This window comes from Tachyglossus aculeatus, chromosome 14, assembly GCF_015852505.1.
Source record: "Tachyglossus aculeatus isolate mTacAcu1 chromosome 14, mTacAcu1.pri, whole genome shotgun sequence".
Classification (NCBI taxonomy): Eukaryota; Metazoa; Chordata; class Mammalia; order Monotremata; family Tachyglossidae; genus Tachyglossus; species Tachyglossus aculeatus.
In genome coordinates this window covers 29,499,035-29,518,387 of record NC_052079.1, presented here as the reverse complement: position 1 = coordinate 29,518,387, position 19,353 = coordinate 29,499,035, and the positions used below count along the sequence as shown (strand labels likewise).

General features: G+C 39.2%; 1 protein-coding gene across 1 annotated transcript in view; it reads right to left on the bottom strand.

Moving 5' to 3' along the window:
- Positions 1 to 19,353, bottom strand: part of PTPRQ (protein tyrosine phosphatase receptor type Q) — a 187,727-nt gene that overhangs the window by 165,971 nt on the left and 2,403 nt on the right. Inside the window, exons 3-9 of the mRNA XM_038756691.1 lie at positions 15,313 to 15,473; positions 14,400 to 14,511; positions 13,089 to 13,315; positions 10,871 to 10,940; positions 5,837 to 6,036; positions 3,669 to 3,918; positions 180 to 308 (exon numbers count right to left, since the gene is read on the bottom strand). Coding sequence (XP_038612619.1) covers positions 180 to 308; positions 3,669 to 3,918; positions 5,837 to 6,036; positions 10,871 to 10,940; positions 13,089 to 13,315; positions 14,400 to 14,511; positions 15,313 to 15,473 — 1,149 coding nt within the window. The remainder of the gene's footprint in view (positions 1 to 179; positions 309 to 3,668; positions 3,919 to 5,836; positions 6,037 to 10,870; positions 10,941 to 13,088; positions 13,316 to 14,399; positions 14,512 to 15,312; positions 15,474 to 19,353) is intronic.

The following is a 19,353-nucleotide window of genomic DNA, read 5'->3' as shown; positions in this document are numbered from 1 at the left end:
TATGTTCATGTTTCCCCTTGCTATTAGAAAAACCAGTTATCATTCACTGAACAAATGTGCAGTGGAAGAATTAACGAATACAGCCACTGAGGTGGTCAAGATTCCTTACTTCTTCTGTTCTACAGGGAAATTAATCCTTGTCGAGGAAAAAAAATCAATACAAACTGATTCAGGCTTACCTGAGGGTCCGTATAATTCAACTCGGTAACTAAATTTTCCTGTTATTATTGTTGGTGGATCCCAAGACACTGAAAAGGATTTTCCTGTAATATTGCCCTTTGCAAAATTTTGTGGTGAATCTTCAGGCACTGGAATCATTAAAAATAAAACTGTGATTTCAAAATTGTTATGCATACAAAAGGAAATAGCATTTAATTTATTAAAAATCCACATTAATCCCAGCTCTGAAACTTGCATGCTATGCAATCCTGGGCAAGTGACTTTATTCATTCATTCATTCAATCATATTTATTGAGCACTTACTGTACTAAGCGCTTGGGAGAGTACAACAGACACATTCCCTGCCCACAATGAGTTCAGTCTACAGGAGACAAACATTACTATAAATACAGATATATATATATCTGTATATATATATACACACACATATATATGCTGCAGGGCTAGGAGGGCAGATGAATGAAGGGAGCAAGTCAGGGTGACTCAGAAGGAATGGGAGAAGAGAGTTTAGTCAGGGAAGACTTCTTGGAGGAGATGCACCTTCAATAAGGCTTTGAAATGGGGGACAGCTTATCTGTCTGATTACCTGTCTGATACAAGGGAGGGCATTCTAGGCCAGAGGAAGGATGTGGGCAAGAGGACGGCAGTGAGATAGACTGTGCCTTCCCTGTGCCTCAGTTTCCCCAATGGTATAATGGGATTCAATGCCTATTCTCCCTCCTAATCAGACCATGATCCCCAAATTTAACCTGATTACCTTAGAACAGTGCTTGACAGATAGAAAGAGTTTGACAAATTATTATTATTATTATTATTACTTTCACTTCTAGTGGAGGAAATATATGTGAGTTTACAAAATTCTGGAGGTATTACTAGAAGTATACTATAGTAAAATAAGAAAATATTTAGAGATGGGACAGGATTGAATCCAGGGCCGATTAAACTGGAGGAACCATAGAGAAAGAAGAAAGAAAAATAACAGAGATAATACAAGAGGTGAAAAATGTGATGAAGAAAAAGAGGAAAAGAGTGAGAAAGAGAGGGAAGAAAAGAAAAAATATAGAAAGGAAAAAAGGTGAAGTGGAAAAAATACTTCCTCTGTTACTGTCTCCCCGCCCTGACTTAGGCATCAGCCTCCTTACCGACTTCCCTTCTCTCCCCACTCCAGTCCATATGTCATCCTGCTGCCTGGATGGTTTTTCTACAGAAACGTTCAGGCACTGTTTCCCCACTCCTCAAGAACCTCCACTGTTTGCCAGTTCACCTCATCATACAGAAACTCCTCACCATCACCTTTAAAGCAATCAATCACCTTGGCCCCTCCTATCTTACCTCACTGATTTTTTACTACAAGTCAGTATGGTCACCTTACATCTCTAACACCAACCTACTCACTATACCTCAATCTCATCTACCTAGTTACCAATCCTTCACCCACATCCTGCCTCTGGTCTGGAACTCTCTCTCCCTTCATATCTGACAGACCATCACTCTCCCCAGCTTCAAAACCTTACAAAAATCTCATCTCCTCCAAGAGGCCTTCTCTGACTAAGCCTTCTTCTCTCACTCCTTTCTGCATCACTGTGGCACTTGAATTTGCTCCCTTTATTCACCCCTCACTCAGCCCACAGCATTTAGTATGTATCCTTAATTTACTTATAGCAATGTCTGTCTCCCTCTTGAAGCTGTATGCTCATTGTGGCCAGGGAACGTGTTCACCAACTCTATTATATTATACTTTCGCACATGCTCTGCACATAGTAAGTGCTCAATAAATACCATTGATTGATTGTCTCTGCCACCTCCAGCCAGTCACACCTGGGGCACTCAGTCCAAAATTGTCCGACTGATCCAAGGCTACTGGCACATGAGGACAATGTACAGCTCAGAGGATGCTCTCAGGATGCTAAACCCAGGCAACTACCTCCCAGTTTATTACTTTTGACAGTCTAATAATAATAATGATAGTGGTATTTCTCAAGCGCTTACTATGTTCCAGGCACTGCACTAAGCGCTGGGGTAGATACAAACTAATCAGGTTGGATACAGTCCCTGTTCCACATGGGACTCACAATCTTAATCCTCATTTTACACTTGAGGTAACTGAGGCCCAGAGAGGTGAAGTGACTTGCTGCCCAAGGTCACAGAGCAGACAAACTGAAGCAGCTTGCAGTGTGGCTCAGTGTAAAGAGCCCAGGCTTTGGAGTCAGAGGTCATGGGTTCAAATTCTGGCTCTGCCAACTGTCAGTTATGTGACTTTGGGCAAGTCACAACTTTTCTGTGCCTTAGTTACCTCATCTATAAAATGGGGATTAAAACTGTGAGCCCCCGTGGGACAACCTGATAACCTTGTAACCTCCCCAGTGCTTAGAACAGTGCTTTGCACATAGTAAGCACTTAACAAATACCATAATTATTATTAATTATTATTATTAAAGGGTGGAGGCAGGATTAGAACCCAAGTCCTTCCAGCTCCCAGGCCCATGCTCTATCCACTAGGGCACAGTGCTGTTGGAACATGCTGGGTTCTCAGCTTTCGATCAATCAGTGGTATTTACTGAGCACTTACTGCGTGCAGAGTGTTGTAATAAGTGCTTGGGAAAGTACAACAGGGTTCACACTGAACTCTGGAACCAGGAAAGATGAAAGTCTCCTGCCTAATAAGGAGCCCAGCAGGCACAACAAAAATCTTTCCTGGCTCTATATCCAAGCCCAGTTGCTGGCAAGGGGGAAAAGGTTCCAATCCTCTTGGGTCTCTATGGCCTGGGGCCTCTTTATGGAGGCAAGGGGGAACCCAATGGCATTACGGCATTATGGATGGGTGGATAGTTGTGTCTAGCCTGCCTTGCCCAGAACGACGTTCTGTAGAGGGAATAACTCCACTACATGGAGCAGCATTCCCTGTTACACCCCATGGAATTTGTGTCTCTGATTGAGGGATTTCCTCAACCAAAGTGCCCTTAATCCTGCCCCAATCCAGCCCCACATAGAGAGTTAACAAAATGACACCAAAGAAAACACCTTTAGAAGACTCTAGCCTCCTACTGGCTGTATACAGTCACATTTTCCTGTGATTACATTATTACTGCACACTTTGAATTGTCTCTGCTAACTATAATTCTCTGAGAACTAAAAGGGACCATACTGGATTGGCCAACAGGGTCAAAGCAATTTTTATCTGGTGGGATCCCTGTCTTCTTTGGAAAGGGAACTGCAATAATGATAAACAGAGCCTTTCATGGTCATCTCTGAGAATGGAGACATCCTACTGGCTGTATGTTTCTTTTAGTGCTAGGGAAAGGAAACAGGTCTTAAAGATTGGTAGTGGAAAGTATCAATTAGATCTCTGTCACTAAGGACATGAGGGATCTTAATGAGAATATCAGGTTGAAATTTATTTGCTACTTTACAAGGCTCTTTCCCCCACCACAGACGGTTTTTTGTTTGTTTGTTTGTTTTTTCCCTTTTCCCTCAGGAAGAATGCATACCTGACTCTGGTGTTCTGACAATTGTACTGTCAATGTAACCTGCTTCAGTGGTAACAGCTGACACCTCGAAAAGATACGTTGTGTATGGTCTCAGGTGAGTCACCACGAAACTGATAGGCTCGTTCCACACAGAGTTTATCTTACTTAGTGCCAATAAACTTGCTGCATATGGAGCACGGGAGGGAGATGTAGCTTTGCCAGATGTTGGTGAAGGGCTAGTTGTACTCCACAAAAAAGATTCACTTTTCTCCTATTAAGACAACCAAATAAATGGTCAGTGGAAGAAGCAGCATATGAATGTGCAGGTGGATGTATTGTAAATGGATGTCAGCCAATCCTATTTCAGTCCTTACTGTGTGAAGAGCACTGTACTGAGCGCTTGGGAGAGTAAAGTATAACAATAAATGGACACAGTCCCTCCATTTTCCCATAGACTTACACACACACACACACACACACACACACACTACATTTTGTTAGACTCTCCCATTTCCCCTACCAATAACTTATTTTAATGTCTGACTCTCTCTCTACCTGGAAAGCTACTTGAGGGCAGGGATCATGCCTACTAACTCTGTAAGCCTCATGTGGAACAGGAATCATGTATGATCTGCTTATAGCCTATCTACCCTAGCATTAGCACAATGTCTGGTATACGATAAGTGCTCTGCACACAGTAAGTGCTCAATAAATATGATTGAATGAATAAGTGCTTAACAAATACCACAATCATTTATTATAGTTAGGTTCCATTTCAGAACCAGCTCAGACATGACCTAAACGTAAGTAAAAATTACACTGTAGTTCACTCCTCATTACTGCTACCACCCGACTTAATACCCTCCACTAATCATAGAAACTTTAACCTCTGTGCACCCCAAATTAAACAATCAATAGCATCTACTAAGTGCCTTCTATGTAGAAAGCACTGTGCAAGGACCTTGGGAGAATAAAATTGAAACTAGTACAGGTAAAGGAGTCTGGTCCACTGAGGGGAGATAGACAAATAAATTAATAATGATAATAATAACTGTGGTATTTAGTAAGTGCTTACTATGTGCCAGGCACTGTATTAAGCCCTGGGATAGAAACAAGCAAGTCGGGGTGGACACAGCCCTTGTCCCACACGGGGCTCACACTCTTAATCCCCATTTTACAGAAGAGTAAGCTGAAGCACAGAGAACTGAAGTGACTTGCCCAAGGTCACGCAGCAGACAAGTGGAAAATCTGGGATTAGAACCTAGGTTGATCCCAGGTCCTTCTGACTTCCAAACCCGTGCTCTACCCACTAGGTCATGGAAGGAAGAAAAATAGTACACAAGTAGTCTCTTGGTATTTATAGTGGGGTGGGCAGGTTACAGAAACCCCCATGAAAGGGCTGAGACCATTTGTGCTCTATCCACCACACCACTGTCATGCAAGGGAACATACAATGGCTGGTTTCTGGTTATCATAACATTGAGCTGGGTCTCGCAGTGCTGATTAAATCATAACTTTTGTCATTATCTGGTCTGGGAATCTGATTTGGTCATGGTCACTGGAACCTAGTGGAAGGATCACAGACCAGGGACCCTGAGGAGCTGGGTTTTAATCCTGCCTTTGCCACTTGCTTGCTATGTGACCTTGGGCAAATCACTTAACTTTTCTGTGTTCCAGTTTCCTTTTCTGAAAAATGGGGATTCAATACGTTTTTTTTTTTTTTATGTACTAGGTGCTGGGGTAGATATTCAGCCATTTAGCTCCTACTTACATTGTTGAGCACTGTGTGGGACAGGGACTGTATCTGAGCTGATCTCCTCCAGCGTTTAGTTCAGTTCTTGGCTTCCATTAAGCGCTTAACAAATACCACAATCATTATTATCATTGACTTTCTCTGTGGCCTGGCTGGATGTTCCTTGGATCACCCAGAACATAGGGAGGAGACTCATTCAATTTCAAGAAGCAGAAGTTCTGAGTTTAATATTCTTACCATTTTTTCCTATATTTTACCCAATGTTTTATTCCTGATAGCCTGTTACCACCAATCCCATGATAGCTCAGTTAAAACATAACCTTTAGAACTTGGGAACAAGGTCAAAAATCTTTAAAAATAAAACACATGCAGAGAAACTGAGATGAAACTAAATGACACAGTTTTCTGGAAATCTAAGATCTTTCATGACACTTACATTACATTCAGGTAGTTTTCCATTCAGAATGTCCTCCACTTTAATTGAGACATCTTTGACCACTATCCCACTTCTTGCATGTTTGACACTAATCTTGAAACTGGTAATCTTGCCGTTTGGTTGTCGAGGTAGATACCAGATCAGATTTACTGCAGAATAATTGAAGGCTTCAACTGTAAGATTCACCACTTTACCTGGAGCTAAAAAGAAAAGGAATTAGAAGAAAATACATATTATTCAGGAATTTAGGAGCAGTTCAGTTTCCATATTATTTGGGGCTAATTTTGGTATGAATGGGTACATAATATGAAGTCTTATTGAAATCATTTTATAAAGGAGGTCTACTTATAAAAATCCAAGAGTGGAATTGAGACCAAGTGGCAATTTTAAAGTACTAGATTAGATTTAAATAATTTTAGAAATGAAAGGCACTATGTTTGGGAGGAAGCGCACGGGCTGCAGAGTAGTCCTGAGTAATCCTGGCTCTGCTGCTTGCCTGCTGTGTGACCCTGGGCCAGTTACTTAACTTCTCTGTGTCTCAGTTTCCCCATCTGTAAAATGAGTATGAAATACATGTTCCTCTTCCTCTAAGATTGTGAGGCCCAAGTGGAACAGGGACTATGTCCGATCTGACTATCTTCATGGCTCAGTGGAAAGAGCCCGGGCTTGGGAGTCAGAGGCCATGGGTTTGAATCCCAGCTCTGCCACATGTCTGCTATGTGATCAATCAATCAATCAATCGTATTTATTGAGCACTGTGTGCAGAGCACTGTACAAGTTGGCAACATATAGAGACAGTCCCTACCCAACAGTGGGCTCACAGTCTAGAAGGGGGAGACAGAGAACAAAACAAAACATAGTAACAAAATAAAATAAGTAGAATAAATATGTATAAGTAAAATAAATAGAGTAATAAGTACGTACAAACATATATATATATATATATACAGGTGCTGTGGGGAAGGGAAGGAGGTAGGGCGGGGGGGGATGGAGGGGGGAGGAGGGGGAGAGGAAGGAGGGGGCTCAGTCTGGGAAGGCCTCCTGGAGGAGGTGAGCTCTCAGTAGGGCCTTGAAGGGAGGAAGAGAGCTAGCTTGGTGGATGTGCGGAGGGAGGGCATTCCAGGCCAGGGGGATGAAGTGGGCCAGGGGTCGATGGTGGGACAGGCGAGAACGAGGCACGGAGAGGAGATTAGCAGCAGAGGAGCGGAGGGTGCAGGCTGGGCTGTAGAAGGAGAGAAGGGAGGTGAGGTAGGAGGGGGCAAGGTGATGGAGAGCCTTGAAGCCGAGGGTGAGAAGTTTCTGCCTGATGCGTAGGTTGATTGGTAGCCACTGGAGATTTTTTAGGAGGGGAGTAACATGCCCAGAGCGCTTCTGGACAAAGACAATCCGGGCAGCGGCGTGAAGTATGGATTGAAGTACGGAGAGACAAGAGGTTGGGAGATCAGAGAGGAGGCTGATACAGTGTGATCTTGGGCAAGTCACTTTACTTCTCTGAGCCTCAGTTACCTCATCTGTAAAATGGGGATTAAGATTGTGAGCCCCATGTGGGACTCTCCCCAGCTCTTAGAACAGTGCTTTGCACATAGTAAGCACTTAACAAATGTCATTATTATTATTATTATTATTTTATCCATCCAAAGTGTTTAGTAGAGTACTTATCCCATAGGGAGTGTGTAATAAATACCACTATCAATCAATGGTATTTATTGAGCATTGTACCAAGTGCTCGGGAGAGTACTCTAAAACACAGTTGGCAGACACAGTCCCTGCCCACAACGAATGCTATTATGTCCCCCTCCCCATCCCCCCCCCGGCCCTACCTCCTTCCCATCCCCACAGCACCTGTATATATGTTTGTACAGATTTATTACTCTATTTTACTTTGTTAATATGTTTTGTTTTGTTGTCTGTCTCCCCCTTCTAGACCGTCTCCCCCGCTGTTGGGTAGGGACCATCTCTATATATCTCTATAGAGAAGCAGCATGGCTCAGTGGAAAAGAGCCCGGGCTTTCGAGTCAGAGGTCATGGGTTCAAATCCTAGCTCCACCACTTGTCAGCTGTGTGACTTTGGGCAAGTCACTTCACTTCTCTGGGCCTCAGTTCCCTCATCTGTAAAATGGGGATGAAGACTGTGAGCCTCACGTGGGACAACCTCATGACCTTGTAACCCCCCAGCACTTAGAACAGTGCTTTGCACATAGTAAGCGCTTAATAAATGCCATCATTATCATTATTATTATTATATGTTGCCAACTTGTACTTCCCAAGCACTTAGTACAGTGCTCTGCATACAGTAAGCGCTCAATAAATACGATCGAATGAATGAATAAATTATTATTATTACTATTATTTTAGTAATCATAGAGCCAATTTTACAATTTTTTTTAATGTATTTGTTAAACACTAACTCTGCATCCAGCACTATTCTAAGCACTGGGGTAAGTTCAAGTTCATCAGGTCAGACACAGTCCCTGTTCACATGGGGTTCACAGTCTAAGTAGAAGGAAGGACAGGAATTGAATCCCCATTTTGCAGCTGAGGAAACTGAGACACAGAGAAGTTAAGTGACTTGCCCTTGATCACACAGCAGGCCAGTGGTGGAGTGGGGCTTAGAACCCAGGTCCTCTGACTCCTAGGCCCATGCTTTATAAACTAGGCCATGCAGCTTCCCAACCTGATAACATGATCAATCAATCATCATCATCATCAATCGTATTTATTGAGCGCTTACTGTGTGCAGAGCACTGTACTAAGTGCTTGGGAAGTACAAGTTGGCAACATTTAGAGACAGTCCCTACCCAACAGTGGGCTCACAGTCTAAAAATCTAATCTAATGATCAGATTTATCTCACTTAATCAAGCCTTACCCAAGTATGTTTTTGTCAGGTCAGTGTATTGGAATGCTTTGGAATTCCCTAAAAGTAATAACTTAGGGCATGTATTGTACAACAAAAATAGAATTACTGACTTTACGTTTGAGCAGTTTAGTGGTTACGATCATGGTTTTGTTTCAGTGCCTCTGCTCACTAAATGTGTTCATCTAAATAACTCACCACTCTCCAGAATTCAGTGTCTTTCTAATTACACCTAGGAAAGTAGTTTCTAATTTCGCTTTTCATCACTTTATATTTGATGTCCTTTAATTGGTGGTGTTATTTCTTTCTTATATATAAGGCTTTTATTGTAAATGGAGAAACAAAGCAAATGAGGTGAAGACATTTTGGGAGATAATTTGGGAAAAAGGCCATTGTGACTATTTTTCAGCATTAAAAAGGAAGAAGTCATGAGAAAGAAGTGTAAATTTACTTTTCCCAAATTGAAATCAGGGTGAAATAGTTAACCAGTTTAAAAAAAAAATAGATTACTAAAATATGGAATGGGATAACAAAAGAAAGCAAGCCCATGAAAAGAAATATTTGAATGAAGAATTAATAAGGAATGTTGTGTGAGAAAAAGTGGGAAAAAAGTATATGAAGTATTCCCAAAGGGAAAGTATGCCATAAAGTTTTAGGGATGTGAGAAGGAGGCCTAGAAGAAGCTGAAGTAAGATTTTCCTTGATACTTAAGCCACCTGGAAATTAGGAGAAACATATGCATTTTGTCAAACATAAGTAATTCTGAACTATCAAAGGAAAATAGGAAAAATTGTTTCAGGGTCAAATGATGGGAAATAAAGATAAATCAGAACAGTTTCTGATTTAGATGTTCTAACCAAAGGACTCTGGGAACTAAAATCCTAGAAATAGGGGCTTCAATATATAAACAGGATCTGCATTTTAAATGACTAATAGAATTTAAGTAGAATCTTTTATTTAAAAGACTCTGAAATCATAGACTATCAACCAAAATGTGGAATACATATGCAGACTAGCCCTTCTTTACAAAATCTACAGTACAGAGCAGTTGGAGACAGACAGACACACACACACACACACACACGGCATCCAATAGAGGCAGTCCCAGATGACCCTGAGACACACGTCAATGATTCTGATCAAGCTATATCATCCTCCGTTCAGATGCAAAATAATGAAAATGGTCAGACGTGAAAAGCACTTTTATATTCTTTTTAGAGGGGTGCTGAGGCCTGGATTATATTTTTATATCTAAATTGGAAATTGGACATCTAAATCATTGTCTTCTCACACTAGATAAAAATAATTGTTGCTGAAATTGTGATACAAAAGGTCAAATAAATCTGTGAACTGGTAAAATGATTTAGCACCTAGTGATCCTTCATTGACCAACTCCCATTTCTATTTTACAACTGGCTCCAGTCCCTTTTCTTGCTCCCCTTGACCACTCTTCTCCAGGGCAACTTTTTGGGGCACTCTATGTGTCTGTGTGCAGATGGTACAGATGGAAGATTCAAGACACCCCTTGCTAGACTATTTGTAGAGAAGCTCTAAACAGGAGTTGGACCAGTGAGATTCTTCTCCCTTGCTCCTTTTCCTCTATCCATCCTTTCCCTCTATCAGCTGGTAATTAATCATTTTTTCGGAGGTCTCCTGAAAAGTATTTTGAGCATGAGTGTACAGTATTTATACTCTCTTTAGGTTCAATAACAGAAAAGCAAAAATTAAATAAACTAGACTGTGAGCCCCATGTGGGACAGGGACTGTGTCCAACCCGATTTGCTTGTTTCCACCCCAGTGCTTAGTCCAGTGCCTGGAACATAGTAAGTGCTTTAAAATGCCATAATTGTAATCATTATTAATAATATATATAAATAAGTATTAATATTAAAAGATGGAAATAATGACTGTCAAATAGGAAAATGCTATATTATCAGTGATGGAAAGCAATATCTGTAAAAAGATCATACTTGTCCAAAGGGATCAATATTCCTATTCTATACAACCACTGCTATTAAATATTTTGTATCAACATTAAGGGGCAAGAAAGCATGAAAAATATGCTAAGTAGGTAATCTCATTCAGAATATGATGCTTCGAAATGTCAGAACTTCTATACCATTACTTGAGCTGTCAAAATATAAGCTAATAGTGAATTTAGATGATTTAAGAGCATTACCACTTTCTGCAGTTTGAAAGAGAAATGGATCACTAAATATTCCGACCCCAGCACTGTTTTCCGCAGCCACCTAAAATAACCCAAAAGAATTTCTGCATCATTCAACAGGTTAATACTCTGAGTTTCTCACAAAGTAGAGCTAAAGAAATTCAAAGTTCCTTTCCCTTTTGTAATTATCCCGACAATACTAAAGAGAAGCAGCATGGCTCAGTGGAAAGAGCATGCGCTTTGGAGTCAGAGGTCATGGGTTCAAATTCCAGCTCCGCCAATTGTCAGCTGTGTGATTTTGGGCAAGTCACTTAACTTCTCTGGGCCTCAGTTCCCTCATCTGTAAAATGGGGATTAAGACTGTGAGCCCCACGTGGGGCAACCTGATCACCTTGTAACCTCACCAATGCTTAGAACAGTGCTTTGCACATAGTAAGTGCTTAATAAATGCCATTATTATTATTATTATTATTAATAAAGGAAATAATGAAGTTACAAGAGCTGAAACGGCTTGGTTAGAACCTCACAGTGAAGAAACGTAGAACCAAATTTGGAGTTTTTGGTGTCTTCTTTCCTAGCCTCAAGCTCTATCATTATAACCTTTTCAGGCAATATACATATAAACATATATGTAATAATAATAATATATGTGTGTTAATATTAAATGTAGAAATTTTGATTTTATCTATATATTATCTATAAAGGTAATATATTTGAGTGTGTGTGTTTGTATACATACATATGGAATATATGGGAGGAGGGGTGTGCATATATACATTCCATATGTATGTATACACACAAAAAATAAATTATCATTTTAGATTATGTATATATATATACACCATATTACCATGTCCATATATATCTTCGTGTGTGTGTGCGTGTGTGTGTGTGTGTGTGTGTGTGTGTGTGTGGAATCCATTATATGAGCAAATTTTCAATAGGTCAAACTTCCCTTGGGAGACTACACTGGCTCTTCCTTATTCCAATAGGACATGAACATCATTTACAAAGATGAGAGAGGAAAAGGTTAATCAGAAGACCTCCCTCACAGACTCCAGGGTTGCAAGAAAAGACTCTGACAATGACTCAATATCCCTAATACTCTCTGTCCACATCAGTTCCTCAGATTAGCTGCTAAAAATATCCAAAGGAACAAATGATCCTCTAAAGTTATGATCACAAGTGAGTTTTCCTTTTCAGCTTATTCTGAATTTGCTTTTTAAGAGAGCCAATAGGAGACTTTAGGTCTCTATGACGGGCAGGACCATTTTTCTCTTCCAACATCACATTACTTAAAGGATATATATTTTGATGACCCCTTAAGGAACTCTTTAAATTTCATACAACTCCTTGGTGTGACTAAATCCATCCTTGTTTTAGCAATAAACTTAGAAGACATAGCTATAAATTTTGAAAAGAAATGTACACTTGGGAGTTTTACATGTCTCTCTGAAGTTTATAGAATGGTAATACAAAAAGACATAAAATGTAGAGACAATCTTCCAGTTATTCCCAAATATATGGGATGAGAATTGCTAAAGTAACTCTCTAGAATTTGACAGAATAATTTTTCATTTACTCCTATGGCTTGCTTCACTCAGATTTACTAGGCAATATGTTGAAACAGTCTAGAAAACATTCTGGTTCAACCACAGATGGCAGACTCTTCAATGATTTTCCTGAGTTCTCCATCTTTCAATAGATTATTATTTTCTGGGTTGGTATATGGGTCATATATAATTTTGTGATTTTTTTTTATCAGCCTCCTTACACAAACAAATACAACATTTTAAATTGTGCTATTTGACTTAAATGTGAAAAAGATTTCCATGTCTAAAATATATCAAAAATGTATGTTTAATTCAACAAAAAATGAAATAATTGATCTCATATCTTAGAACATCTCACTCTATAAAAGGTGCAGTATTATAATGATACCACATCATCAAGAAGGAAAAACAGATAAATTTAATAACTCACTGACCAAAAGAAAAGTAAATTTTACAAAATATGGTTAGACACTAGTGATAACTACATCATTTAGCAAGGTCTCCAGAAACAAAGGAAAAGCCAAGAATTGAATTATTCAGTTCAGTAGTATTTTCTCTTTTGGCTGAAGAGATCCGTTTCCAAACAGGCAGTTATTTTGAAAATGTATTACTTTTATGATAAACATACATGAAAAACTGAACTCAAAAAATATGGGATCCCCAAAAATAAAAACTACCTTAATTTCATACGTTGTTCCAGGATTAAGATTGGTAAGAAGAACTTCCAAACTATCTGGGTTTGCTGTAACTTGGGTGTACGTCATTTGCATCCATGGACAAACTTCCTTATATTTAACAATATAAGATATAATTCTCCCATTGGGGTTAGGTGGTGTGTTCCAGGAAAGAAGGATTCCAGCAGATCCAACTCTTTCACCTGCAAGGAACACAGGAGGCCCTGGATCTGGAAAACAAAATGCCTTTAATGTCAAAACGCAATTTGGGTATTTTCACAGTTAATATAGACAGAAAGTATTTTCCAGTGCAGGCTTTTGAAGTTCCCAAAGACTAATGGAGTGTTAATGTAAGACTGTTCTCCCTAGAGCTCTGCTGCACAACATGATTAAATGTTTTGGGGAATACCAGACACATTCTTGTACAAGAATTTCTACAATGGAATGTTCAAAACTTCAAAGACCAAAGAGGTAGATACCAACTCAAGGAAAACCCAAATAAAACCAAAGTGCTTATTTTGATAAAAGACAGAATTCCAACCTAAAAGTGGACAAGGGCATAGGAATATTTAGGATGTTTTCCTCATCCTTCAGCAAATTGATATTCTAAGAGAAGAAGTGTGACTTAGTGGAAAGAGCACAGGCTTGGGAGTCGGAGGACATGAGTTCTAATCCCGCATTTGCCACTTGTCTGCTGTGTGACTTTGGGCAAGTCACTTAACTTCTCTGTGCCTCAGTTTCCTCATCTGTAAAATGAGGATTAAGACTGTAAGCCCCACATGGGACAACCTGATTAGCTAGTATCTACCCTAGCACTTAGAACAGTGCTTGGTTCATAGTAAGCGCTTAAACACGATAATTTTTTATATTGTTTGGCATTTTCATCATTCAAATTTCCTAACAGCAAGAACTTCTGAAATTGCATAAACCATGAAATATATATGTGTATATATATATATATATATATATATATATATATATATGTCTATATACACACACACAAATATATGTCTATGTGTACATATGTATGTGTGTGTGTATATACATATGTATACAGATATTTACTACTGTCAATTAAAGTAAGCTAAATAATTTAAGTGCAATTATAATGGATCACATTCACAATACCATTACTGGTTTCAGTTTATAAACATATAATCTCCGCTGTTGAGTGGATAAATACTTCCAACAATGTAAATTATTTTCTATACATTCATTAGTATTTATCAGAAATCAAAAACAAAATAAACATCTTATGTCTTCTCAGCTATATCTACCCAAAAACAATACAAATGTATTAAATCACATACTCACTGGTTACATTGGTGGTCACTGTTCTACTGGCAGGTGAACTGTATGTAGCCGCTGAAACTGAAGAAACTGTTACATTGTACCTAGTACCAGGAGTCACACCAGAAACATCACCCTGAAATATCAAGTAGAAATTATTATTTCGATCATATTTTAGCAAACAAAGAAAAGCATTGTCATCCACAAAGCAAAGGTAACTCTTGATCAGGACTATCATCAGAAACAAAAAGCAAAGCAACAAAAAGCAAAGCTTGCTAATAATTTTCCAATACCAATGTGATTGTCATCCTGGTAGTATACATGATTTTATTCTATTTGAAAAAAGTAATACAGAACCAAATCAAATAAAAAATAGCCTTCATTCGGGCAATCGGAAAGAATAACTTTACAACTCATTTTTCAGTGCCATTTGCCTTCTACATTTTATAATAAAGCCCTGCCTTTTAAGGATATAGCCAATATACCTGTGTCTTTGAAGTTCCAATAAAAAGTAAAAGAAAAAGAAGAAAAATCATTATTAGATTATTCCGACAGTGGAATCACACTGGTGGCTGTACAGGGAAATGCTGCCGGCATTAATTATTTAAGTTTAGCCCTTCCTGGCAAGTACACAATTAATGAGCCTGTATTAACTCAATAGCCCAGTTCTGCCCTTCTTTTGTTAAACTATTCATGAACCCTTGGATGACTGGCTTCAGGGTGAAGGCAGACTTAAAAAAAAAAGCTATAGCTGTTGTTAAGGCAACAACCATAGATGTTGAAATTGAATCCTCAATTTGGCAGCACTTTTGCTTTCGTTCTTCGTTACCACGCTAAAGGAGCAAGCTTCACAGTGGGTCAGCTTTGCAGAGAATTATCCCACTGGTTCTTCACATAAACAAAAGTTGGCCATCCCAAACCATAACGAAAATTATACCTGATACTCCCCACCTCCAAGATCTCTGATAGTAACAAAGCCACAGTCAGGGACAAGATCCACTTGATACCTTTCCACGTGACCGTAAGGTATCCTCCAGCGAAGAGAAAAGGAATTTGATGAAATATTGAAAACTTCAAGTTCCTCGGGCGCTTGAGGTTCTTATATAGGAAAATTAAATTTCAAATATCATTATATTCAAAGTTTCAGCATGTGAAATACAAAGCAGAACTACGACCAAAACAGGTTTTAAAAAAAAATAGGTTGCCAGGTTCTATATAATCAGACAGAACTTCTATAACCTCTATCTTTAGTTACATACCTAGCGTACCCACCTAACCTAGAATTCATGTTCTTTTTCATGGAATGTAAGCACACATCCGTCTAACCATTTACTTCAAATTCTTAGCACCTGTCTAATTTCTGTCATTATGGTTTTGTTCAAAATTACCCCTTAGTTTAAGTATTGGATCAACATGTGAAGGTTGAAAAATTATAGGTAACTTTCATTAACTCAATCCCTCAAATACACAGCAGAGGGAGCAAGGAAATGAAAAGACTGCTTAACACAAGCCTGTTAACATAAAGCCTGTCCATTTTCTGATTTCCAAGCAGCTTTTTAGATTAAAAGTTTGATGAAAAGCAATTTCCAGTTACTGGGGAAAAAAGAGGCTCGAGGCATTTATACTGGATTTCATTTCTGTGTTATAAAAACGAATCAAAATAGTTGTTGGTACTGAAGCAGCGTGGCTCAGTGGAAAGAGCCTGGGCTTTGGAGTCAGAGGTCATGGGTTCAAATCCCAGCTCCACCAATTGTCAGCTGTGTAACTTCGGGCAAGTCAACTAACTTCTCTGTGCCTCAGTTCCCTCATCTGTAAAACCGGGATTAAGACTGAGCCCCCCATGGGAAAACCTGATCACCCTGTAACCTCCCCGGCACTTAGAACAGTGCTTTGCACATAGTAAGCACTTAATAAATGTCATTATTATTATTATTACTGCATAGTTCCCTTTGTTCAGAATGCTAGCATGCTGATTTTCTTAAAATGTGTTACTATGGATAAAGCTGAAAAGTATTATGATCATTTCTACGATTTCCTATAGTTTTTTTAAAATAGCCCATTTTCCTTGACACCCAATTTTGGTGCCATTATTTCCCTGTAACTAAGTACATCTCCTGCATACCCCTCCATATTTTCTACTAAACTGGAGTTCCATTTAGTTCCAAAGAGAATGTCTGCTGTTTCTGAAAAGGACATGAAGAACAGTGACAATCACAGAACCTTCAGTAGAATAAAAATCACACAGTTTCCACAGTTTTCAAATCACACTTTAGTTAGACTCAATTCAATAGGGGTCTTCATCCTGATAATAAATCTGAGGAGAAATGGAAATAACTTCCAGAAATTGGGTTCCTTCTATTAACAAGTTACACCTTAGGAATAAATGGGCAATTTTTAACAATTAACAGATAATCCATTTGCAGATGAATAAGATACATCAAATATACGAAAATGATGCATAAAATCAACATTTTCATTAGCAGAACTCTTCATAAAATCTTTTTATTACTAGAATTTTAAAAAAGAAAAAATGAAGACTTTTATTTTCTTTCTTTAACAGTTCCATTTTAGATTTGATTTCTTTAGCCCTGATCATAGGCTTTGAAATAAGGAAGGAATAATTTTTTTCTTGTTTTCAATCACTCATTTCTTGATAAAAGATCATTTCAAACATCAGGATCTATCTACCCAAAATATCTTAAAGAAATGTTATTTTATAAGACATTATTAAAAAAATAGAGTAGTATATCCTTCTTCTTCTTCACAAGTTTCCCCATTCTTTCTTTCATATTTATTGAGAGTTCATATGTGCAGAGCACTATACTGAGCACTTGGAAAAGTAGAATACAACAGTAAGCAGATACATTCCCTGCCTACAACAAGCTTACAGCCTAGAGGCTGTATTTCCCCAGCAAATCTCTCTGAAATTGAAATTTCTAAAATATGACTTCTAAATTTTGTGCCTGTAAATTTGGTCCCCTTTCTTGACTGTTGCATTTATTACCTGCGTTGATCGGGGCCATTTCTGGTCCCCTTTCGTTCTGTTGCAGTCTTTCCAAAATCTCTATTCTGAGATTGTCACCCAATTTGCTGTATACCCAGAGCTAAATGTGTGTCTCGACTGAGGCCTGGCACCTGTGGATTGAGCACTACCACTTTTAAGGACGATTCCCAATCCCCACCACTTATATCTGGAACCTCTAGCCTCAGAGTTGGAGGGATTAGTGTTGCAAGATTGTTCCATCTCTAATCTTCTCCACCTTTCTAATTTGTCACACCCAAATGAGAGTAGTCATAGTAATAACAACAACAATAATAATAATAATAATTATGGTCTTTATTAAGTACTTAATATGTGTCAGGCACTATACTAAGCAATGGGGAAGATACAAGAAAGTCGGGTTGGACACAGTCCCTATCCCACATGGGACTCATAGTCTCAATCCCCATTTTACAGATGAGGTAATAGGCACAGAGAACTGAAGTGACTTGCCCAAGATCACACAGCAGACAAGTGGCGGAACCAGGATCAGAACCCATGACCTCATGACTCCCATGCCCTTGCTCTATCCATTACTCCATGCTGCTTCTCATAGCAGTAGTACTACTACTAGTAGTAATGATAGTACTTATTAAGCACTTACTTTGTAAGGAGCACTATATTAAGCCCTGGTAAATAATGGTTGGGTGAGAATTAAACCTTGTTTTTAGCCCTCAAGGGTCTCACAATGAAAAGGTAGAAGAAACTACTCTCCCAAGTGCTTAGTACAGAGCTCACTGCACACATAAAGTGCTCAATAAATACGACTGATTGATTGGGACTAGTGGCATACACCTAAAGAAAGATATATAATATCTTCAAAAACTGCATAAAAGATTAGGGCAGGAGCAAACATGAGGATAAAATTTAAAACATGGGATACTGTGGCTAGAAAATCAGAGTTTCAGCTTTACTGATCTCCTACTATAACACAGTATACTCACTTCGCTCTTCTAATGTCAACCTAATCACGGTAGCTTAATCTTATCTATCTCACGAGTGATCCCTCACCCGTGTCCTGCCTTTGGCCTGGAACTCTGTACCCCATCACATCCAACAGACCATCACATCTCCTACAAGAGGCCTTCCCCAATTAAGCTCTCATTTTCTCTGGGCCCTGCTCACTGACTTTATCCAGGGAAAAGAAGCATCATGGCCTAGTAGAAAGAGCATGGGCCTGGAAGCCAGAGGACTTGGTTTCTGATCCCAGCTCCGCCGCTTGTCTGCTGTGTAATCTTGGGTAAATCACTTCACTTCTCTCTGCCTCAGTTATGTCATCTTTAAAATGGGAAATAACACCATAAGCCCCAAGGGGGACGTATGTACTGTGTCCAACCTGATTTCTTTGTGTCAACCACAACACTTAGTACAGTGGTTGGAACATGGTAGGTACATCTCAAACACCATTTGAAAAAAGGAAATGATCAGAGGTACAGATTCTCAAAGCTCTTTTGGTGCCACTCCTTGTTATCTTTCAGGTTGCGAACCTGTGGAGGCCTAGAAGCACGCAACTTTAATAAACACTAAGGATCTGGGGATACTACAGTATGGGGGAGGGATCTCAGCGCTTAGAACCAGCGCTTAGAACAGTGCTTTGCACATAGTAAGCGCTTAATAAATGCCATCCTTATTATTATCTCTCTGATCTTTACTCCCCTTCATGTGAAAAGAACACCTATTAAACACCTTTCTAAACTCTATGGATACACTACCAGAATGACTGCAGATGGAGGTGGGGTGTTCTGGCAGAGATGTGTCCATGGAGTTGCTATGTGTTGGAGACGACTCAATAGCATAAGACAAAGCACAGACTAGAACAGGACCATTAAACTCTAGACTAGACTCTTCCTCTAGACTTTAAGCTCGTTGCGGGCAGGGAATGTGTCTGCTTTGTTACACTGTTCTCTCCCAAATGCATAGTACAGTGCTCTGCACATA